The sequence below is a fragment of the Coffea arabica genome, chromosome 3c (genome assembly GCF_036785885.1).
Source record: "Coffea arabica cultivar ET-39 chromosome 3c, Coffea Arabica ET-39 HiFi, whole genome shotgun sequence".
NCBI lineage: Eukaryota > Viridiplantae > Streptophyta > Magnoliopsida > Gentianales > Rubiaceae > Coffea > Coffea arabica.
This window is the reverse complement of record NC_092314.1, coordinates 44,555,407-44,580,161: the sequence shown is the minus strand read 5'-3', so window position 1 is coordinate 44,580,161 and position 24,755 is coordinate 44,555,407. Positions and strand designations below refer to the sequence as shown.

General features: G+C 35.5%; 1 protein-coding gene across 3 annotated transcripts; it reads left to right on the top strand.

Moving 5' to 3' along the window:
• The first annotated feature begins 717 nt into the window (after positions 1 to 717).
• On the top strand, positions 718 to 24,705 carry LOC113736048 (valine--tRNA ligase, chloroplastic/mitochondrial 2). 3 transcript variants are annotated; one of them, XM_072082884.1, is made up of 27 exons: positions 720 to 978; positions 1,376 to 1,472; positions 1,672 to 1,798; positions 2,485 to 2,568; positions 2,822 to 2,916; positions 4,423 to 4,514; positions 4,788 to 4,841; positions 5,216 to 5,268; positions 5,360 to 5,427; positions 7,985 to 8,060; positions 10,671 to 10,754; positions 11,284 to 11,432; positions 11,571 to 11,688; positions 11,774 to 11,890; positions 12,288 to 12,508; positions 13,961 to 14,050; positions 14,728 to 14,839; positions 16,391 to 16,501; positions 16,639 to 16,776; positions 18,142 to 18,192; positions 18,268 to 18,380; positions 19,658 to 19,805; positions 21,126 to 21,230; positions 21,350 to 21,451; positions 22,781 to 22,853; positions 23,005 to 23,171; positions 23,997 to 24,705. In XM_072082884.1, exons 1-27 carry the CDS (start codon positions 795 to 797, stop codon positions 24,123 to 24,125), a joined length of 2,958 nt encoding a protein of 985 aa, XP_071938985.1. In that variant the 5' UTR covers positions 720 to 794; the 3' UTR covers positions 24,126 to 24,705. The 3 variants fall into 3 exon arrangements, with proteins under 3 accessions (XP_071938986.1, XP_071938985.1, XP_071938987.1); XM_072082886.1 differs by lacking the exons at positions 720 to 978; positions 1,376 to 1,472 and having other exon boundaries at positions 1,728 to 1,798; positions 2,485 to 2,554; XM_072082885.1 differs by lacking the exons at positions 22,781 to 22,853; positions 23,005 to 23,171; positions 23,997 to 24,705 and having other exon boundaries at positions 718 to 978; positions 21,126 to 21,264.
• Positions 24,706 to 24,755: the final 50 nt, after the last annotated feature.

The following is a 24,755-nucleotide window of genomic DNA, read 5'->3' as shown; positions in this document are numbered from 1 at the left end:
AAAAAGTGCTACGGTAAAAATATTCAAAATAACTTACAATCCAAACAAAAAATATTTTTTAACTCGAGTTCGATTTGGCTAGCTCAAATTCGAGCAATATCGAGTTTGAGTCTTGCTTTGACTCGAGCTGCTCGCAAGCGGTTCAATTCGTTTGCAACCCAAGGGCGGAGGATGGCGCATGGTAGGGCTACAAACGAATTGAATCGAATCGAGTTTTAGTCTAATCAAGTTGAGTTTTGACTTAGTTTTATTAATTCCGAATTCAAATTCGAACTGGATGAGCTGCCAATTTAAAACTGGAACTCGAGTTCGAAAAAATAAAAAATAATTATTTTATTTTTTAAAAAATAAATAAAATAATATTTTTCTTAATAAATAATAAAATATTAGAGATATATATATAATTTTATTATTTATATATATACATATATACACACACTTAAACTTGCGAGCCAATGAGTTTAATATTTTTAAACTTGAACTCGAGTTCGAGTTTAATTTGATTAACTCGAACTTGATCTCGAGACGAGATTTGACTCGAACAACTCGTGAGTTGATTCGTTTGCAGCCTAGGGCAGGGGCACTACTATTCTTGCACATTTTCTTTTTTCATGCATCTAAAACAAAAGTTCAAGATGCATAATGTGGTCATTCTTCCATAACTTTATGGTATGAAGTGTTCAAAAATAAAAGTTAAGGGTGTAACCTGATAATTAATATTTAATGCATGCCCAATTTCATTCTTTTAGTTTTTTCCTTTCTGTTTTTTGGTTGATGTTTCTGGGCAAACCAAAATGGCATTCTATCTCTCGTTATCTTCTTCTTCTTCAGCTGCTGCTACTTCTTGTTGCTGCGCTCCACCATCTTCTCTGTACAGCAGGCTTAACCCTTTATTCTTCCCTCAACGACGCCGTAACTTCACTTCCACACTCTCCGGACTGAGAAGAAGAAGAAGAAGCAAGACTAAGTTCTACACTGGCAAGCGCCCCCCTCCCCCTCCCCCTCTCTCCCTTTTCTTCTTTCAATTATTAAGCAAAAAGAAAGAAATCCCATTGAAAAAATTAGGCAAGTTGCGAGAACAGAACAGCGGCAAAGAGTGTTTGAAATTCCCGGAAGTTTTTACTTTCACTTCAATTTTCTGGAGTTGGGACAGCAAGAATTTTAGTTTCAGTTTTTTATAATTTCTATTTATAAAAGAATTGGGCTAAATTTCACTTTTTGGAAATGGGTTCGGAAAAGATTAGCGCAAGGATTAACTGCTTGAGAATTGAAGAAATAACTGTTGGCTAAAGAATTGACGAGATGGCCTTTTGTTTTTCGTTTCTTTGTTATCCTGTTTGTTAGTTGTCTAAATACGGGTTTGTTTGAAATTCAGTTGCAGCAGCGGTATCAGCAGAGAATGCGGGCGTTTTTACTTCACCAGAGACGGCCAAGTCATTTGATTTTGCTAATGAGGAGCGCATATACAAGTGGTAATGTTTACTTCATTTCTTTGTTTTGATGGCAATTGCTCGCGCTTGCTTGTTTACAGAATAGCTGTTATCTTCCAGCACAAATCCTTGTGTTTATCGGCAAATGAATTTAGTCATCGTACTTTATCTAAAGCCACCTTTTACTAAGCCAAAGGGCTTTGTTTAGAATGCATAACTGAGAATGCATGTTCGATATCAGGTGGGAGTCTCAAGGGTACTTCAAGCCGAGTTTTGATAGGGGTAGTGATCCTTTCGTTGTTCCAATGCCGCCTCCTAATGTTACTGGTTCTTTGCACATGGGGCATGCTATGTTTGTCACTCTTGAGGTATGACAAGATAGTTCACTGAAAGTATTTTAGCCTCTTTTCCTCTTTGTGATTTGCTTACAACTTGAGTTCTTGTTGTTATTTATTATTTATTTATTTTTTTATCAATTTTCGTAAAATCAGTTAAAACTTAGAAGTTTTGATTTAGGATTTGATCAGATGCTTGGTGAGATCTTATTGTGACCTTGAATTATGGATTCTAGGTTTTTTGGTCGGATCAATGTTGATCACTTTCGTGCTTATCTTATCTTGTTTACCATAGGCTATTATTTTAAAATTTCCTTTTCTATTACCTTCTTGGGCCTAAAATATATGCATTGTGTGTGGTAGTGGGAACTCAGTTTTAAACGGTTTCATTGCATGCCTTAGGATTTAAGAAGTAGCAAATTTCTGTTGATCTTGTACATGTGCTTAAACGGTGGGGTGGGATTAGTTAGGGGGGAAAAAGAGGGATGATCAATTTGATTGCTTGCTCCTGGTTACTCGCGTCATTAACTGTGGAAAATGTGACTTGTTTACCTACGTTTATTTTATTGAACAAACACAATTTAGTTTTATCTTCCTTGCTCTTATATGTTTACATCATACTGTCTGGGGGTTATCAGCTCTGGTAGATTTATTTGTGCTCTGTTCCCAATCATGCATCATCATATTTTATATTCCTGTTTAAACCTTTAATTTTTCAGGATATTATGGTAAGATACCATCGCATGAAAGGAAGACCTACACTTTGGCTTCCCGGGACTGATCATGCTGGTATTGCAACTCAGGTCTTTCTCTAGATTTGAAACGTATAATTTGGCATCGGATTTTGTACGTCACCATAGTATATAGTAAAACCATTAGAAACATTATTTTCCCAGAATAATCTCTTTTTCCTTAAACTACTTAAATGTTAATCATTCAGTCTCACTGAGATGAGACTATCAAGCATCCTCTTTCTCGCTTACTTCCACCAATGTACGATGTCAGTCTACAAGTAGGATTAGTGCTTCTCTAAATATATTTTTCTCTTGCTTTCAGTTGGTTGTGGAGAGAATGCTGGCATCTGAAGGAATACAGAGGGTTGATTTGGGTAGAGAAGAGTTTGCAAAGCGAATCTGGGATTGGAAAGAGAAGTACATCTTCTTTCTGTTCTTCCTCCAAAATTTCTAACTTGATATCTCCCACTACATAATTGATTTGATCCTTGCATTTATTTGTTTATTTAAAGGCATCAATTATTTAGCATCTCTTTTAAGGATATTTTAAATGCTTGTGACATACTTTTAGGAGAATGCAGTCTTTTTTACCTTTTCTTCATTGGTTCACTGCAAGGGTGTGCATTCTACTTGATATTTTAAATGCTTGTGGCATAATTTTAGCAGAATTCGGCCTTTTTTACCTTTTCTTTATTGGTTCACTGCAGGGGTGTGCATTCTACTTGTCATATGATAATCTGGGACTTTTCTTTTGTTTTTTGCAGTTAATTTAAATTTTTTGGATGTGAATGAGGTAATGAAATTGGGTTTGCATAAGATAAAATAGTATGGAAATAGATAAGTTCACTACAAAAGTAGCCTCGTTCGTTATCAATATTTCTGTTACCTTGAAAAAGGCTTGTGGAGTTGTAGACAAATAAGGTGTCATCATTAATGGTGATCCTAGTTCTCTTCCCATATGGAAAATGTACTTGCCTCTTGATATTTCCTGATGCCTTTGAGTGCCTTCCAAATAAGCACAGTGAAAGTGTTGTTAACATTTGATCTGGTCCATTTTTGTCTACTTCGAGCTTAAATTCAGCAGGGAAAAAAAAAGATTCGAAAATCGCCCACAGAAGAGCTCTTTTCAAAAGTTCAGACATGACCTATCGTATTTGAACATTTTTTTCAAGGACTTCTTTTACAATCTAAATTTAGAAAAGCCAAGTGTTAGCAAGTTATGCAGACGCATTTTGACTTGCTATAAGGTTGGCAAGATTATTGGTTAAAAAATCTTTTCTTTCCCTATACTGTGCAGGATTTCATTCTCTGTTCAGTTTTGCTTTAAATTTCTCCCCTTGATTCCTTTTTTTTGGTTGTAGACTGGCCAAGATATTTGGTGCTTAGTTGGTGCTTCCTTGTTTGACAACATATACTTCTGACGTTTTTTTTTGGTGTAAATCCACTCATTGACAATTTATGTCTCTTGCAAGTTTTGTGGGGGACATCTTCTCATTGGCTAGAGAATTAAACTAGTTTTTTGGTCTCCTTGCTTTGATAATCTCTCCTTTATTAGGTGAACATTAGACTCCTCTTTTCTGAGGTCAATATCTACTTGATAATCATCATGGATCCCTATGCATAAATCATGACATAAATATCAAGCTGACTCAAATTTCATGCACGATCAGATTAAAATATTTGACAACTAAGGTGAGCATTATCTGACACTGCTTACAAACTGAAGTTGAATTTAATAGCCCATGTTTTATATTGGTCTCCTTTTTTCGATGTCCTGCGTTTGCTGTACTACATTATTGTGAACCTGTGTTAATGTATTCATCAAATTCGGTTTTGGAGCTCTTATGGTATTCACGTGCTTGTGGAGTTATTCTCAAATTCAAGGACTATATTATGCTCTGCTTATTGGTATTCTACTTTTAGGTATGGTGGAACCATTACGAATCAGATTAAGAGACTTGGTGCTTCGTGTGATTGGACTAGGGAACGATTTACCCTGGATGCAGAGCTGAGTCGTAAGACATCTTTCATTACGATAAACTCGAATTGGATATTATTTCTGTTAGGTAGCAGAAAAAAGAACACTGACAATTGGATAAGGTAACACGTAAGGTTTATGGTAAAATTTTATTGTGTTGGCCTCTGAAGCCCTGTCTCCATTCTTTCCTGTCATATGGTTTTACTTTTCTGCTAATGTGTTCATTTCTACTGACCACATGGATATTTTCTTGTACTAATTGAAATATGGCAAAAAGTATCCTAAAGCATTGAAACTCCAATTGTTGCAGGAGCTGTTGTGGAGGCTTTTGTTAGGCTGCATGAAAAAGGCCTAATTTATCAAGGTATGGGTTACCTCTTTTGTTGTGCAAAAATTTACACATTTCTGGCAGACTAGGCAAATAAATTTTAATGAGTAAAATAATCTGAATGTCCAGCAACATAAAATAATTGTGGAATTAGGATGGGTTTAGCTCTTTTTCCATTTTCTGGTTGCTGGGGCAATTTTATTATATCAACCAACAAACCGAGAAATAACATGACATCTCATCCAAACAATTGGGGGTGATAAGACATACAAAATTGGATGTTAGGTTCTTTCTCTTAGTTACCACGACATTGGGAAAGAAGAGATTTGGCCCTGATTAAGCTGGTGACAGTGGATGAATTATCATCTATAAGGGTTATTTCTAAGGATCTAGTGGTGGTTTTGATGCAGGTTCATATTTGGTTAATTGGTCTCCTAATTTGCAGACTGCTGTTTCTGACTTGGTATGCTCAGTTATTTGGTAACCTTTTGCTATCACAGCTGTCTTTTCTGCTTTATTTTTGTCTGTTAGTTCATGTTAATCTTTTTTCGTAGGAAGTTGAATATTCTCAAGAACCTGGTGCTTTATATTACATCAAGTACCGTGTAGCTGGAGGTTCGAGGTATAGATGAACCATTTTTCTGATGAATATTTTGCATACTTTTCATTGCCTGTTGTTAGTTGATTAGTAACTTTTTTGCTTCAAGATATTGAGATGCATTCCTTATGTTGAAAATAGAGAGCATCATCTCCTTGAGCCTGACTCATGCATATCCATATGGAGAAAAAACATAGAGTTCATACCCCTTAGCACTTATCTTAGCTAAGCTTTCAACACAATCAACTAAAATCCATGAAAGGCTTTCCACTGAATATGACACTTTGGTGCTAACTTCTAAACGTGCCTTGCCATTGTCTTCTATTTATCAAGCCTATATGTTTGTGTTAAAAATTATATCTTTGCTTCCCTTGAGAGTTTGTGTTGCTAGATTGCCAAATCCTTTTATTTTCAGAGATGTTATTAAGCACAAGCAATGGTAGAAAGGACTAGTTTCTATAGAAATTCTCAAAAAAAATTGATCACTTGAAGTTTTGCCATGAAGCTGTGATATAACACATACACCACTTATACAAATATATGCTGATTTAACATGACTAATTTTAGAACCAGTTGCAGCTAGAAAAAGGCTACCACATGATCCATCAAACACATGGAGACCTCACTACAACACAACTGATTTCAGTTTACTTTCTCCTACGGAGACAACTGTGTAGATGCTCCAGATAGTGATTCATATCAAATTTATTGTTAGTGATGTTACAGGAGATAGTTTGTGTGCATCAGGTATTGGTGAAGAATTTAGGTAAAGTCATGGATTTTTCTTGTTAAGGTGTTCAAAACCAGTTCCTACTTTCTCACTGGACTCCATGAACTGCCCAACGGAAGACGAAAAAAAAAAAAAAAGAGAGTTTGTCTCTTGAAAATGGCTATAAACCAGTCATTTATATTTTGTTTGATGGGTCAGCATCGACGGATAAGAAGGCAACCATCTGGCTAGTGCCTTGGACATCATTTTGGGTGAGGAGTGCAATGTGATTGGGCAGATACTGTGCACCATTAAGCATGGGAATGGGTAGCAATCCTCTCATGAGTTCTTATGTTTCATGGTCAAACATTTGGAAAAAAAATTGTGCCATTTCAGCTGAAATTTTCAGATAGCAAGGGCCTGATGGAATCATCTTACTGCACATAATGCCTAAAGAAGGTTTTGGCATAATGGCCTTCAATTTTTTTCTGATAGTACCATTTAGACAACATTTGCTAACTACTGAGTGTCATTCTTTTGTATTCTGACTCTTTTTTTAACCTCCCACTTTTTTCCTTAGCAGAATTAACTATAAATATCAGAAAATGGGCTTCAGAAATTAGGGTAAATGTGAAATTAATTACAGCATCGATTTCATTGGTACAGAATAAACATTGTAACAGCCATTTGACTCTCAAATCTGATAAAGTTGATGGCTGAATCATGCCAACCATTAAAATGCATGGCTTGTTAGTCACAAGGAAGAGTCGTAACATTCATTTTGTTGACAGAAGTGTAAAAGCATACATCTCCACAAACCAATGCATAATAGATATCTAATAAAAAATTTACATGTGAGTTTTAGGGGAGAAAACTGTTTAAACATCTTTGGCAATTACCAAGATCATGGAGGAATTACTTAACAAATCCCTTCAGTCCTATATCACCAGTATGGAGCCAACTGAGTCTTGATTAGATTTGAACCTGCTGTAGTATGTCTTTTAGCAATTCTAAACCATAGCATTCGTTTTGGCAGTGGGAGTATCAGGACTGAAAAGGATCCTAGGGATCCATTCATTCAAGTGCCTCATCTTGAATGGTAGAATTATAACTGCAGAAATTCCATTGCTTCAAATATTATATGCAGATTCATGACTGCAGCAGAAATTTGCCTTGTAAAAGACCCCTGAAGTTTTTTGAAGTCTACACAGAATGCAGTGAATATGGGCACATTGAAGACTCAATTTACATGGATAATAGTGTATTAGGACCATCTTCATCTTCATATGATACAACCCGTAACACCAGACCTTGAAAAATTGTATTACCTCTCTTTTGCTCAACTTGTTGGAGACAAATGAACATGATTATCTTTAGACTGAAGTAACTTGTTGCGGAGGTTAATTTGAAGGATACATAGATGTGAAAAGGCCTGGAGAAGATGTAAGCAGATGGAGGAAATATCCCAGGAAAAATGCAGTGAGTACTCTTTGCTGGGTGTGTCTGTTTATCCTTGAACATAAGCTCACAGGCCCTTGCTTGATGCTCTGCTGTTATGCTTCTGTATTCTCATAAATATTTGGAATCTGGAGGCACTTATAACTAGAATGGGGCCAGAAATTTGGACAGAATGAACTGGTCTGTCCCATAAACAGGTCCCTCTTCGAGAACTAAGAACATTTTTTACATGTCCACATTCTAGTGTATGGAAACTTATTTTAAGATGTAAACTGATGAGGCCCTTAACATGCAATTTCTGTCTTCTAAAAGCAAGCTGATTTACCATTTGTTTGTTAACATATTTATTTTTCATAGTGGAAATCTAGGACAAAGTTATCGTCTCTTTTACTTATGCTATTTTTTTGGTTGTAGGGATGATTATTTGACAATTGCAACCACACGTCCAGAGACCTTATTTGGTGATACAGCTGTTGCTGTAAATCCTGAGGTATGTTTCTGCCAGAAATGGCACTATTGTCTATTAGATTAATAGTAATGAATTCTCATAAGCATCATTTTATATTTAATATTAACGACAAGATCTATTATCGCTTTTTGCATGTCCTTCGAAATTTAAAGTTGGTGCGAATTCTCCCAATTTGTGGCCTACCATATGATCTGTTTTATAAATAGGTAGATGCTCTTTACCATTATGGATACCAATGGTATGTCCTATCATTGTGGGTATAATGGTGGATGCTCGGGATCAAGTTACTATTATTTCTTTTTCTGCTTTTGTATTAAGTTTATCAATTTTTTTTTAATAAATGATTGTCCACAAAAGGATTTTTTTTAGTGAACGTATCACAGCTTACTCTTTTCTTGTAAAGACGACGAAAAAACTCTAATTTTTCTCCTATTTATGACGGGACGAAGAATGAAATTAACACTATATTTATTCCTTTTTCTACTTTTTGGGCTTAAGCTCTTATTTGCCCCCTGATTTGCTCTTTCTGTTTAAGTTTTTGCTCATAAATTGAAGAATAGTTCGCTCTTGCATTTTTCATGCATATACTTGAGTTAGCAGTTGCAATAGATTTCAAAGAGATGGAGAGAGAAGTTTTATCTTAATGCATATGCTTGTTGGTCTGATTTCATACAGGATTAGAACTGTAACTTGGTTTTGCCTGACTGTCTTTTATCTTTACATTTCAAATTTAACTAGAGGGAAAGCTAACTTGATTCACCCGAGGTTTGCTTGATGCATAGCTTTTGGCTTGTAAGGTTAAGCTTTGTCAGTTGGGTCATCATTTAATGCCAATTTTCCAGTTCTCTTGTTGCTTATCTGCTGTACATACTCCTTAATCCCAGAGCTGAAGATAATGGTTAAACTTTTTGGCTTGGCAAGATTTTCTGTCGTAATGTGAGCCTTTTTCTACTGGATAATGGATTTAGGTTTTCCTTTGCCGTCTGATTGAGACAAAGTTTTACAAATAGAATTCATCACATTATATTTCAGTGACCAATCAATTGCTGTTTAGCCAGGAATTGTCTTCGGATTTTGCTAGTTTCTTGTCTATTGCCTACTTTTTGTGCATTTTTTCTTAGACATAATCAGTCTTAATTTTCTTCTGCAATAAGACCAAATTCTGATTTAATTGCTTGTGGAAATTAACCACCCCTTCAGTTGTCTTATGATATCCTTTATCCTCAGTTATGTAACTGAAAAACAATTAAGAAGATGGTAAAGAAGCTTTGAGTCTTGACTTTTGAGATGTAAGAGAAGTGTGCAGTCAGCAAGAATTTCACAAAAAGTAGCAAGTGAAAACTTGGATATTCCGAGTTTATTGGTAGGGAAAAACAAATAATTATGTAAAACTTGGACAAAAGAAATAGTCAACCACATGCAGACAATGGTTAAATAGGACTATTTGCAGAAATAATTCTGTTTGTAGAGTATTGCAGTTTAGTGGCTAAATAGGACTATTGGACAGAAATCCATCTGATAGAGTCACAACATTTTATCTTGGTGTATAGTTATTTGTGCTACAAAATGTTTGAACTTCTGATAATTTGGTTAATCTGAAAAGGAAATGCTATGTTCTGGCTTTGGATTTCCTTTTTCCACTATTGCAACTTAATCAGTCACTTGCTGTTTGCAAAATTAAGCAGAATGCAAAGATGAAAGAACTGAGCTTTATTGTGTCAAATTGATATTTACAGAATTCTATGCTGTATAAACCAATTTACTTCCGTTCTGCTTAATTTATTTATATCTGACGCCCATGCCTTGTGAATGACGTAAAATATAACTATAGTGTCCACTAATGGGAAGTATTAAGTTGCATGCAAAATTCTGGATATTAATGGATGTTAGTTGGATTTGTATATTTCTCTCCTTTTTGAATTTCCAACTTTTGGAAATTGATTTTATAATACTACAAATGCATTTTCCATTGGTGTTGCCAGTAAGAAAACATAGTTGATCTGTGCATTGGAAATTCTGCACTCCAATCAGATGTTTTATCCACTTGATCACCCCCTTCCAGATGGTGTTGGGGTGAAATGTGAACTTGACTCCATTATTTCATGTTAACTTACAAAGGAGAAGTACATTGAGGCAATATTTGACTTTCACTCTTATAAAGGTACTATAATGTCTTAGGGATATCCAAAGTTTGGATGTGGATGGTGAAGTATTTTTTGTGGGATCTCTGCTGAACAAAATTTGGAAAATAGGTTGATATAAAATGAGATGGAGGGATCAGGGACACTGAAGTTTGAGTGTTGTCTCATTTTAACAGCTTCAAATTGCAGTCAAAAGTTAATTTTCTGCAGAAGGTAAATCTGGAAGCCTACTGCCTGGACCTAGAATTTTTTTTTCATTTTTTTTATTTGAGTGGCCACCCATACCATGTTTTAGGATTAATCAACTTGTGTTCGAGTGAAGTAGAAGACTCTTGTCAGCTACTTCTTGGAGCGCTATTGCATCACCTCTCAGAGGCACCAATGAACTGAATGTATTTTTATTGCAGTTCCCTAGATTGTTGCTAGATGTCTTTTCCTGTGCAAAACAGAGTGCATCATATGTACACTGTTTCTTTTTCATCGTTTGCAGGATGAACGTTATTCTAAGTACATCGGCAAGATGGCTATTGTTCCATTGACGTTTGGACGGCATGTTCCCATCATCTCGGACAAGGTAGGGTGTAATTTCATTTTTTACTATTCTTATTGAATCAAGTTTCCGTGAGATCTAAAGGTGATAGAAAAGCTACTCATATGCTGATTTTGATGGTAAAAGCCTAAATGATGGCTAGAACTGTATCTTTATGGCTGGAATCTCAATAATCTTCACAGCATACTCAGAAAAAATCTGTTTACCTATTTACTTTTCAGCAATCTGAAATTACTTAACATGAGAGATGAGCTTCTTCCCTTATAAGTTGCCTTCTTTTGTCTTTTTTTATAGTCTTGGAATTCCTTTTCTTTCCATTTTGACTCTATTACGTGTTTCTTAACGTGTATGTTGTGTTTTAAATGCTCTATGCCTAGAGAAGTAGATGCATCTGTAAGCTATGTGGCTTTTTGCATATTCTTATTTGGATGAGAACTCTATGAACTTATTTTTCTTTCACGTCTACTTCCAAGGGTTGTCCCTAAAGCCGTTTATGTATGCTTCACATCAATATCATGATCTCTGAATGTAATGGGTTTTTAAAATTCGGCAGTATGTGGATAAAGACTTTGGAACTGGTGTGTTGAAGATAAGCCCTGGGCATGATCACAACGACTACCTTCTTGCTCGAAAACTTGGTCTTCCCATACTTAATGTGATGAACAAGGACGCAACACTGAATGAAGTTGCTGGGCTGTATTGGTGCGTAGCAAGATGCACTTTTGGAACATCAAAGAATTATTTTTTATCTATTATATTCTCTTTTGTTAACATCAGATACTTGTCGTACTGAATAATTTTGTGATTTGTTAATATCTTGGATTGCGCTTCTTCTTTCAGCGGTCTCGATCGGTTTGAGGCACGAAAGAAACTATGGTCAGATCTTGAGGAGACAGGCTTGGCTGTTAAAAAGGAGGCCTACAATCTGCGAGTTCCTAGATCCCAACGTGGTGGAGAAGTATGATTTTTCTTTCTTCACATAAGTTGTGAACTGCTTAAAGGTGATTGCTTATTGGGTTCTGGCGTTATATTGTGATAAGCAGATAGTTGAGCCTCTCATAAGTAAGCAGTGGTTTGTAACAATGGAGCCCTTAGCTGAGAAGGCTCTCAAAGCGGTTGAAAAAGGAGAATTGACTATTATGCCTGAGAGATTTGAGAAGGTGCATATGTTTGTAAAATTCTGTGTCTCTGTTTCTTGCAACATGTTCTTGGTGGCTACTTAGGAACCTTCTTTAAATCTTTGTAACTACTAACTCTCCCATAAGCCACGTATGGTCATTCCAATACATCAGAAAAAAGCTAATGTGTTCCAAGTTTTGAAAAGCTTTTATAGTGGTGGTTGCTCAACTGTCTTTGTTGTCTCTTTTCAAAGGAAAAGATTTCTCTGGCACATGGAACTATTTTTTTGCCTTTTTATATAAAGTGAGATAGAATAGGCATATATTCAGTTCAATTTTACTTTCATGAAGCCTGTTTTGTTATTTATCTCTTGGTTCTGTAGTGTACTATATAACTCTAGATTTTACAGCTTACACGTGTGCTACTTACTGACTCTAGATATACAAGCATTGGCTGTCAAATATCAAGGATTGGTGTATAAGTCGACAACTCTGGTGGGGACACCGAATCCCCGTCTGGTACATAGTTGGTAAGGATTCTGAAGAGGAATATATAGTTGCTAGGAATGGAGCAGAAGCCCTTGAAAAAGCTCAAGAGAAGTATGGAAAACATGTTGAAATATATCAGGATCCCGATGTTCTTGACACTTGGTTTTCGAGGTTAGTAGAATTTTTTTTTTGAGAATACTCTTAAAAGCCTTGCACCTATACCATCCTTGCAATGTGATTTTGTCAAATGGATCCCATTTATGTTGTAATCCCTTTTCCAGTTTCAAACCATACTTTGTTTGAAAAAATATTCAGTACTAGTGTATATATGCTATATTTCTTTTCCATAGGGAACTAAGTAAGTTAATAATTTTAGTCCTGTTTTGGACCAGTATCTGTTTTGAATTGTATTAATCGACACTAGATATAATAGGCTTGTTTTCAACAACTTATATAAGCGATAAGCAAATCATTTCAAATGAAATACAGTTGATTTTGAAAAATTGTAGAGACAACATGCTTTTGTTTTTCATGTTGGAAAAGCTAATCACTGTTTCTAACAGCATCTCACGGGCTTTCAAAAATAGCAATTTTCCATTGTAATTGTGTGCTTATAGATTCTTATGAGCTGTCGAGAGTAAGCCCAATGGCTGGAAAAGTCTGCTTGACCATATAATGTTAAATGGGGTATTCAATTTGAGTTGGACTATTTGATTACTTGCTCATAGATTTTGCAATGCAGTTAGCTCAGTCTGAAAAGTAGTTTGCTTTTCCTGGGAAATCTTCTCTAAGAAGATACTTTTGACTCTGTTAGGATCTGACTTTTTTTGTTGAAATTATTAAATATTATTTTGAATTGTAGATACGTTTCTCTGATAGTTATCTTAGAAGTGTATTACTCAATTTGCTTTTACATGAGAATTCTTTGGATTCTTTTTGGGGGCCTTTTGTTACCTAAAGAAAAGGATCATATTAGGTAATGTAAAGGCTAATACACATTAGGGTTCACATGGTCGTTAAGCATACTTAGTCATTAAACTTCTTTCAGTTCTTTAAACTCTGATTTTAGTTAGTCTAAGGTGCAAATTTTCTGGTTGCATTTTTTTTTCCAAGTTGCTGGTCATCTTCTAAATTCTTGACAAGCATGAAGTACTGATATTCTTCTTGAAAGAAAAGGTGCTTTATGTTGGGATTTAGAGAAATATATTAACAAAGAGTAATAGCAGAGATTGAAACAACCAGGTCAATCTGATGTTTAAATTGAATTGAAACAACCAGGTCAATTCATTTTAAAAACTCTGTTACTTGCCTGGTATATCTGATGCTTGACAAAGTGTCATCCTGTGAAACTCTTGCCAAAAGCTACCCTTGATTCATGAAAATAAATAAAAAAGAAAAATCTAAAAGATGCAAAACTAGACTACTGACTGAGCATTCTTAGTTGTAGATGTTGGTTCTGGTACTTTATTCTCTTCTTTTAATGTCTATCTGCTGAAACAATGAGAGCTAAGTCAATATTGCAGCTTGGATTTGGTTTCTGGAATTCTGAATGGTAATTATAAATCAGACACACTTCTGATGTATGATCTAGTTGAAACTTAACTATTTTATCTTTTCTTCTAGTGGGCTATGGCCATTCAGTACTCTTGGTTGGCCAGATGTGTCGGCGGAAGATTTCAAGCGGTTCTATCCTACATCAATTCTTGAAACTGGGTATGGACATCTTTTATGTCATTGGATTAGTACTATATTTGGGAATAATGAAAATGTTATTAATTGCACAGTTGCTTCTAATTGTACGTCATTTTGCTGAAACAAATTGTTTGTTAAAACATGAAAATTGCTGAAAAGAAAAGGGTTACCATCTCCAAAATACTATTGAACATATGGTAAAGATCATAACATCATGTCATTTTGATTTCAGCAAATAAATTCAGTTGCCAATTTGTTTTGGTTAATGAAAAATGATTTTGGCCTTTTGGAGGTAAAATCTATTCTTCTGTATTTCTTTAGTTATCTTGTTTGTGTTTATATGGTGATGAGGCCAGCAAGGTGCTAAAGGGTCTTTGTCTGTTTTTATTTTTTCCAGCCGGATGTTATTTCTACTATTTCAGTCTAACTGCACCATGGCATGCCAGCACTTGTTTTTATCTTCAGTTAACATGAAATTATAATGGCATACACAATTACTTCACGAAGGAATGTCTTTCTCAGTTGTGTCCTCGACTCCTTAAGTCTTCTCTAATTTGAAAAAGTTTCTTGCCGTGGATGAGCTGTTATTACCCTTTCTAGCCTTGCCCATATACAAATGTATCATACACTGTATGTGTAACACAATTCCTTTTAACTTATGCTCCTTTTGGAACATTGACCCATGTTCTGTTGAACAGGCACGACATATTGTTTTTCTGGGTTGCCAGAATGGTGATGATGGGAATTGAGTTTACTGGGACTGTTCCATTTACAAATGTGTATCTGCATGGACTTATCCGTGACTCTCAAGTTAAGTGTGGTTGTTTTCACTTGCCACATTACCACTTGTTTCTCCAGTTTTCTATGTGTTTTTTTTCCTGGTACAGTACCTGTCTCTCCATTAATTCAGCCACTGAGCATTACTTTTCTTGTCATGTACACTAGAAATGGGTGCTTATTTAATTCTCCTTCAATCTATCAATGCTTCAATTGTTGGTGCGATGAATTGTCATTAACCTTTTGTTTCACAGTTAAATCCTCGTAGTGTAACTATTCTTACTAACCAGAATGAATATTTTCATTGTGTCAACTTGGAGAAGTGTACTTCGTAACTTGATTGTTCGAATTTACATAATTATACGATATTGGCCAACATTTGAGCTTTCAACTTTAAATGTTCTCAGAAGCACTTCACTAGTTTAGTAGACTATGTCTATTTGTCAACTACCTTCCGAAAATGGGCATCTTGTGCGATATGTAATTGAAAGACAAAAGCATAAATATGTTATAGGAGATTAATTGGTGATTGAGTCCAGAAATTTTTGTTCAACTATAAATTAAGTTTTATCTCCTTTACTGGTAAAGTTGTTCAACAAACAATTGAAGGAGGTCTTCAATACTGGATAGAGCGCAATGAGAAGGCATGAATGATGTACTACAGAGAAAAAGTGATTTTTGGACCTATGTAGTGCTTCAAGTTAAAGATTTCATGCCAAAAATTGTAGTATGTGAGAATAGAATGATGGATTTCTTTATTATTAATTCCAGACAAAAAAAGTAGTAGTACAATGCTTTGGCTATGTCGTTCTTTTAGGTTATTCTTCCCCATAGTGTAGATTTTAGAGTTTTAGTTGATCATCAATTCCTCACTGTATCGAAAGGACCTACTTTCTTTACCCTTCCCACTGCTTTTACCCAAAAAGGAATAGTTATTAGTTGTCAGATTGTAATGTTTGTGTTCCATATTTCTGTCGATGAATTTTCTTTTGAAGATATAAAAATTTCCTTTTGCACATCCAAATGTTTCTGTCTGCAAAGGAGGCAATTTTTGTTTTGCTTTTAGTTCTAAATTGCTAACCTTTTGTGCATCTTTGACAAAAATTCTTCTTTAAATAAGAGTACATGCTGCTATAGTTCTCACACTGATCCAGACATCATGTATGCTTTAGAATGTAGGTTAAGATTTATTGTTTACTTGCATTTTTCCTTTAATATTGTAAAATTTGCAAACTGTTGACTAGTTATCTGTGGTTTTCACTTCAATCATTGTGTGATGTGAAGTGGCACATAATTAATCATGCAGGTCACTTGAGGTACATTTGTCAAAATGTATTGACAATCTTAAAAGAAATTGAAGTATATTATCTGCTTGATCTGTTAGGAGAATAGCTTTTCTAGTTGGACCTCTGTAATGATCCTTTAGAGTGACCATTAATTGTTGGCTTGCTGTTTCCTGTGCCGCAGTCTTTTAAATGCACTCTTGGCCTCATCCTTTCTTTCAGAGCTTAAGGTTAACAAATTCCCATGTCCTTTAACTAGTTGCTATTGCTGTAGTAAACCTTTTTAATCAACATGTTTCAGGGTCGAAAAATGTCAAAAACATTGGGGAATGTTATTGATCCACTGGATACAATTCAAGAATATGGGACTGATGCCTTACGCTTCACTCTAGCATTAGGAACTCCTGGTCAGGTTTGTTTCTTTTGAGAAGTTTGTAACTTTAGCAGTTTGTTTATTTATTTGCATGCTTTCTAAGAAAATTGCAAAACTGCTTTCAGGGTTGGCTATTTTGAAAAACTCTTAAAATTTTTGTGCCTGCTTTATTACAGGATCTAAATTTATCAGTTGAGAGGTTGGCCTCTAACAAGGCATTCACTAACAAATTGTGGAATGCTGGCAAGTTTATACTGCAAAATTTGCCAAGCAAAAGCGATTTATCTTCTTGGGAAGCGTTGTCAATTTATAAGGTTTGTATTCACTAATATGGCATGGTTACTATGTTTTTTACTTATGAAAGGTTACCTGCTACAGAATAGGGGAATTAGATGTGAGCCAATGAAAGAGTAACATAGCTATTGGCTTTTAAGTTGATGAATTGAGAATTCATATTTGCGGGTCTGAGTACTTGTTCCTGTATCCTCTTCAATTTTTATTGTAAGCAATTGTAACCCGTATGTTTTTGCTTATACATGTTTTTCTTTGGGGATCAGTACTTCATGGAATAAACATAAAAGTCATTTCAACATTTTTAGAAGCTGAGGTTCCAAGTAGACAAGGATGATTAATTGTTTAATCAGATGGGAGGCTGTGGTTGACTGCATAGGGTGTGTATTGCACAAAAAAGGTTGACAACCTAGCTATGTTTAATCAGACTGTATAGATCAGTTCAACAGGAAAGAGGTGTAAGGTCTTGTCTGGGTTTGTGCACAAAAGGTGTGTGTCAAGTTCCTTAAAGCCAGAGTTGTTAGATTGGTCCCATCATTTTTCACTCTCTGAAACTTACTGTTTGAATCTGAATGGACCTGACTGATTAAATTGGGAACCAAAAAGCAAACCTATTTGTTTGCTGGTGTTGTGCCTGAACGTTCCCAAGCGTAAGGGTAAGGTTCCTTGAGCCAAGTTCTTGATTGTTCACGTGATAGAATGCGTTTTTTGTTTGGGTGAGATTTTTAGGGATTATGAAGTAGATGAAAGATTGGGTAATTATCAATCCTTAAGCTGGAGGTATTTTGAATTATCTTATAATGAAACAGGGACAATTTGCATCTGGATCTTTGAGATACTTGCATTCCGAGTTAAAGTCTTCCCTGCTGCTTGATAATCTATATTGGATGTGGTGAGGCTGGAGATAAAGTAGATAACCCTCTGGAGTTTACTGTTGCATGATCAGTGCTCATTTCGAGGCTTTGATTTGTGAAGTGATTGAAAAAAACTGTTGTTACTTTAAAATATAGGGGATCTCATGCATTAGCCTCGATGATTGTTGGAGAGCTGTTTCCTATTCATCACTGCCATATATTTTCATAGGTGGCATTGTGTGCACTAGTGATACATTAACAAGACACTGCTTAGCACTGTACATTTCTATTCAGGAAATCAGCAAGTTGGGAAGGGCTTTTTTTCCCCCCTTTTTTGGATAATTAATTCAGTAGCATTTACTACGACTCTATAGAAGAGGGCTTTCGTAATATGTGAACATCTCTCTCTCTCTCTTATTTGCTTTTTTTTTTTTAATTTAAAAGGGTTCAACAGTGGCTCTCCACCTAACCCCGGCACTTTGACATCTCTCCTTGTATGTACATATTGCTTAAAAGTGTTCATTCCTTTCTCAGTTTGATATGGTGGAGTCTCTGCTCAAACTACCTTTGGCAGAACGTTGGGTGGTAAGAAACATCTAATACTTGTCATTAAGTCCCAAACCATTACCTCAGTGTCTTAGTGATTTCTTCAATATTCAGGTATCCAAACTTCACATTCTCATTGACACAGTTACATCAAGTTATGACAAATATTTCTTTGGAGATGTTGGAAGAGAACTATATGATTTCTTTTGGGCTGATTTTGCTGATTGGTATGTTTATGTTTTTTCTATTCACAATTTATAGAATCTTTAGAGGGGATATTATTTTAACAAAGAGTACATTCTACATGAAGTTTACTGCAAACTTTTCTTCCTGGTGCCGTTAGAATTTAGAAGTTCTGGACATGCACAGGCTTTTTTGTTCATTAATGAAAAAAATTTAATATTCTTCTTTTTGTTTTCCCTTTGTCAGTGGCATATTAGTGTAAATCAGGAGGTTTGGCAATTAAATGCATATGTTGAATTTGCAGGAAGCATTCTTATGCTCCCATGGGCTAGGATCTGTATGAGTTTAAGCATTTAACAAAGTGATTATTGCATCTTTATATACCTCATATGCGTATGTCTGTGCATATACTATGTTTCAGTGTTCTTTTGCTGTTCTTACTAAACACAACTAATCTTTTCTATTTATAGGTACTTGAATACTTATCCATTCAAGTCTTACATAGATCCTTTTGGTTATCTATTTTTTAGCTGCAAACCCCTATGTAAATATTAAAACTCCAAAAATAACTAAAAAGCTGCACCATAGGTGAATGGCAAATGATTTTTCACATGAGTTGGGGGAGGAGGAAATAGTGTTCTTAGAACATCATCTTGAATGTGAAAATAAAATTTCTTTAAGGAATATATGGCATTGTTTAAGAACATTTTTACTATACAAAGATATTTCCTTATTTGATTCTCCATAAGATTATCATGCCTAGGCTATATAGACTAGTCACTGTAGATCTTGTTGTTTCACAAACTTTTCATCATTTGGGTACAGTTATCTTAGCTATAGTAAGTGTGCTTAATCATTAAGAAGGCAAATAGTTGAAGTTAACTAGAAGGGTGAATGTAAGCTACATGCTTGTGTGGCATAGACGTCATACCTAGGTTTAGAATTGTCCTTTGAAAATTTCAATTTGTTTTTGGCTTCTAATTGGTAGGCTAGATGTTTACCTTGATTAAGATCTGTATTCTACTCCTACTATTTGAGAAAAGAAAAGAAAATATTATAATTTCCTTAGTAAAACTTTGACTTATCTTCTCATAAATAAAAAAATATTAACTTTGTGATATATTCTGAGTGCATTACTTATGATAGAGATGGAAATTGAAGAATTAGATATGGATCTGGTCTTCTGGAAATGATATCTATTTGTTGCTGGCATTTGATTTCTCAAACCTTCAGCCGTTACATTTTTATAAAACTACTCTAGAGGAGCTTATACTAAATCTAATTCAGATGTTTCCTATTTGCTTCTCATGTTCCCTTTCAGGTACATTGAAGCCAGTAAAGCTCGCCTTTATCACTCTGAAAGTCAGTCACGTGCTTCTGTAGCACAGTCTGTTCTCTTATATGTTTTTGGAAACATTTTAAAGATGTTACATCCTTTTATGCCATTTGTCACAGAAGAGCTTTGGCAGGTAAGCAGCTCTCTCTCTCCCTCTCTCTCTCTCTCTCTCTGCGATGTGCTGTTTTCTGGGTGGCTTATCTATGCATATATATACACAACTAGAGAAGTCAATATAATCTTTTTGTCATCAACTGCTTCTTTAAGAAGCCATGCAAATTATTTATACAATATATGGTTGGAAATTATATGGGAATTATTTAAAATATATTGCTTCCTTTTACATGCATGAGAAAGATAATAAATGGAATTCAGGAAAAATTAAGATGCCTATGTTTATTGCTTGTGAATATATTTGGTGACCTTTAGGGCTTCAGAAAACAAATCAAGCATTTTAGAGATTTTCCTGTACATGATTTCCAAGTGAAATAATTTCTAATAATAAATAGACGAGTTGGGTACCTTCTTTTTTGATGTCAAAGACCAGGAGTTAGATTTTGCCATTCCTCGAGGCTCGGGGTACTCCTATGTACTCTTAAACTCCTGAAATTAGGAGTTATAGGATAAATGAGCTTTCCCCTTTGCGTATCAACATGGTTTAGAATTTAGGGGTGTGGTGTGGACTGCCTTGCCACTAAATGAATGTCTGTATTGTCTTTACATTAGAGAAAGAATGGATAGTGGTAATGAACATATCTTCAAATTGGGTAATTGATCCTACTTTTTTGTCCTCCTCTTTTTTTAATAGGTGGAATGTAGTATATAGAAAATCTGATTGTTTATCATCATGAAATTTGATTGACCAATGCACACTGGTTGCTTATTATTCATAATTGTAATTGTGCAAGAGGTTTACCTCAACTAGCATCAAAAGCAGTCACCTTGCCAATGTAGGCACTTGTATTTTTACCTCTTCACTAGTAGGCACTTGTATTACTTATGATACCTCTTCACCTTGCCAAAGTAGGACTCAATGTGATCTGGTTAACTAGGCACTTGTATTTTTACCTCTTCTCCAGTGTAACGTAAATTTAGCTCAAATTCTGTTTAAATGTTTACAGATGCAAAATCAGACAATCTTCGAAGTGGTTTCAGAGTGTGGATGTTAATATTACCTTCATCCAAATAACAATTGAAGATAATTTTGACAGAATCCATAAAAGAAGTAAATCCTAGTCTAACTCTTTAGTAGGTGCTTCAGTAAACGATGCTATTCATCACAAATTGAGTCCCAATTTTTTACGTTGAACTTCTGACCTTATCAGATTCTGTTTCTAGATAGTTTGATAATCAGTCTGACGCCTGTGTAAAATGATATACATATTAATAATTAATTTATGTAAATGCCTACCTTCAAGAGCTTTGACTCTTCCATTTTTTTATTCATTGACAGGCACTACCTTCCCGGGAAGAAGCTCTCATGGCATCTGCTTGGCCATTGACTTCACTTCCAAGGCATGTTGAGTCAATCAAGCAATTTGAAAATTTACAGGCTCTGGTAAGCTTCTTCTGAACTTTACTCCATGTCACAGGTGCATCCATCTCTCCAGCTCCAGACTTGTTGTCTAGAATGTATGGCTTTTCCAGGGTCATTGACCTTTTAAAATTTTCATGCAGACAAGATCAATCAGAAATATTCGGGCTGAATACTCTGTTGAGCCCGCAAAGCGAATATCTGCATCCATTGTTGCAAGTTCAGAAGTAATTGAATATATATCAGTAAGTTTTTATCTCATTTATGTCAGTCTACTTGGTGAAAATTTTCTTATGCCTTGAATTTCACTGTTAATAGGTTTCACTTCATTGCTTAATGAAGATCGTTTTAGGTATGGCTGTGATAATGTGCTCAATCATGTTAACAACCTGAGAATCTCTACAGGTGATATGCATCGGGTGCCGCCATATGACTACCAATATTTTGTAGTTGTATGTTTTTGCAATTAAACGTGGCCTTCTGAAATATGGATGTAAATGTTCATTCATAAGGCACCGGTGTGCATCGGGGCTCCGTATATAGTGCCTGTAGCCAAAAGGAAAGACTGCCACTAGATGAAGATAATTGTATATGCTTTTATGTATGTTTCCTCTGCACGGATAGATGTACAAGAAAGTCTTCCATTGGAAGCAGAAGACTAAGAAAGTCTTCCATTAGATGTTTCCTCTGTATGTTTCCTCAAATTCTATTTAGCCTCCTGCATCAATTATTGTTTCTCTCCTGAGGATAATGTGGAAGACAGAAAGCAGAAGCTAAAACACATCATCTCACTCACTATTACACATCCTTCGACAGTAAAGAAGTTAATTTTTTGAAATTAACTGCATATCTTTGTTTTAGCAACACTGAAACAGATATTGAAGTCTGAATGACTCTAGTTGGTTCCCGCTGATTAATAGTCTTTTGAGTGTGCTATTTGTTTTTTTCAGTTTAATACAAATAATAGGAGCGTGCATATAGGGGGTATGAGTCCTAAGGTTTGACGGTAAAATGAGAGTAAATTGTAGGTATTTGGCCAAGTTTTGAGCACCGAAAACATACAGAAAAATATAAAGAGCAAAGAGAAGAGGGCCCAAGTCTTGTTTTTTAGTCTAAATTCAATGGATTATTGTTTTTTAGTCTTTAAGGAAATTAAAAGGCGCATCTAAAGAACAGATAGATTATCATAGGCTCAGGGTTTTCCATAATCGGCTTTTCTATGACTTGACCTTGTAATGCCTAACGTTGTGCAATAGTATCTCTTTTAGCAACATTGGTGTTATACCCATGCATGGAAATTTGCCATTTACAACCTGTTGTATAGTTACCCAGTAAACTGAGACGTCCTTTGTGGTAAATTGTGCACATCAATATTCGTTTCAATTTGGACCTTTAAGTAGAAGCAACGGTTGCTGAGATTCTTATGACTTTTCAGTCTGGTTTTTAGAAAGCACCGTGGGCAAGTAGTTTTGTGGTGCGGACAGTAATTTTTCTTGTCTAACGGAAGTGTGTCAAAATTCATTTTTCAGAGTTGCTCTGATCATATCTTACTCTTTTCTTTTTGCATGATGCAGAGAGAAAAAGAAGTTCTAGCTCTTCTTTGCAGGTTGGACCTGCAAAACATGATCTTTACGGATTCTGCTCCAGGTACAATTCCCGTGAGATTTATGATTGGTGGAAATTGAGATAAAATAAATTTTCGTGTTGTTAGCTGTACATTTTTTCTTTTGGGTCGTGTTCTTTTTCGTCATATTTGTTGGGATCTGCATGTGGCCTATTTGACGTGGTTGATGTTTAGGGAATGCCAATCAATCTGTACATATAGTTGCCAGTGAGGGTCTGGAGGCAAACCTTCCACTTGCTGACATGGTGGATATATCTTCTGAAGTTGAGCGCCTTTCCAAGCGCCTTGTTAAAATGCAAGCTGAATATGATGGACTAATGGCTCGTCTAAGTTCACCCAGTGTGAGTACTTTGTTTCATATTGACTAGTAACCTATTCCTAGTTCTTAATTTCCAAATGAAACATTTTGACTTCTTTTATCTGATTGTGTCCCAAAAATGTGGAAAAACTAAATGAAGTAAAAAAGAGGATGGAGTTCCAGTTTAATACGAATGGGATGATTTTCTAGCAGTAAGAATTTGGAGCTAAATTGCTCTCTCTTCTTCTGCTTCGTCTTCTTTGTGGTGTCTTTTTTAGTTCAGATTTGTGTTTTTTAAACTAGTAATGCTCGAGTGGGGGCTGACAGCCTAAGCTATATCAGCATCTAATGAAAGTAGATACTAATAAGAATCTTTGACAATGGAGTTTTCATGGAACCCATTGTTCATTACCTTTTAGGTTCCTGTCATATATAGAGATGTTGCTTCATCTGTTTTTCTGATTGCATAATTATGTAACAAGCTGATTCTGGTGACTGTAGTGGCGAAGCTTTAAGTTTTTTATTCAACATAAATACATGACGGTAAAAGCCCATGTTTTTAACCAGTTAAAGCACAACTAAAGATTTTACCGTTTATCCATCTTCTCACTTGTCCCTATTGTGTGGGATGCGTTGAATGTTTGTTGTGATATAGACGGACTTCTGTGCACTGAGCATGAGAAGAGGAAACTTTGTTGCATGATGATTAGTTGACAGTCTTAAACTATGGGTAAATGTTCTCGTGACGTGTATGTCATATTATCAATGCTAAGCTTTGATGATTAAATGCATAACATGGCCAATAGTTAGCTTTAATTTTTAATTTTTGCGTTTCATGCTCTCATGCATTTTTATTTGCTGTATACAGTTCGTAGAGAAAGCTCCAGAGCACATTGTTCGTGGGGTTCAAGAAAAAGCAAGGGAAGCTGAAGAGAAGTTAATGCTAACTAGAAATCAGCTAGCTTTTCTTGAATCCTCGGTCTTGGTTTCAAAATGATTCTTTTGCATTTAGAGGATGATACGTTTAGATACAGTCGGAAGATCCAATCATGTTCTCTTCTCTCTAGCAGTGCTGGATGCATGCATTTTGATCCCATGTCCTACATTTTGAAGGCGTTTGAGTTCCCTACTTGGCTTCAAGACTTGCTATAGTCTGACAGTTTTTCCCATGGGATTTCCAATTACTGCAAGACTCTGTTTGGGCAGGAGAGTCAAGCATCTTGTCAGAAAAAACATCTAGTGTTGGTTGCGATTCTGCGCTGCATGGCCACCAAGAGGAAAGAAACCGCAGAGCCATGACTGTATAGCCATTTTTTCTCTGGAAGTGCTACGCAGATAGAACTTTACCTCTAGGTTTTGTAGCTAGATGGATCTCCATATGTTATAGCATTCACAGAGTTTCCTTCCCCCAGCAACCACTACCTAGAGATAAAAGCAGAGACAGACCACTTTTTTCCCCCCTTTTTCCTTTATAATTTGTGGGGGCAAGGACTTTCTCAAGATATTCTGTTCATTTTTCTTATCAGGAAATATTTGAGTTAGGCAATAGCAAATCTTTCTTTTGTTGTGGCTGCTTATCATTTTTGTCCTTTTTAAGTATCTGCTTGTGCTTGTACATTTTCCAGCA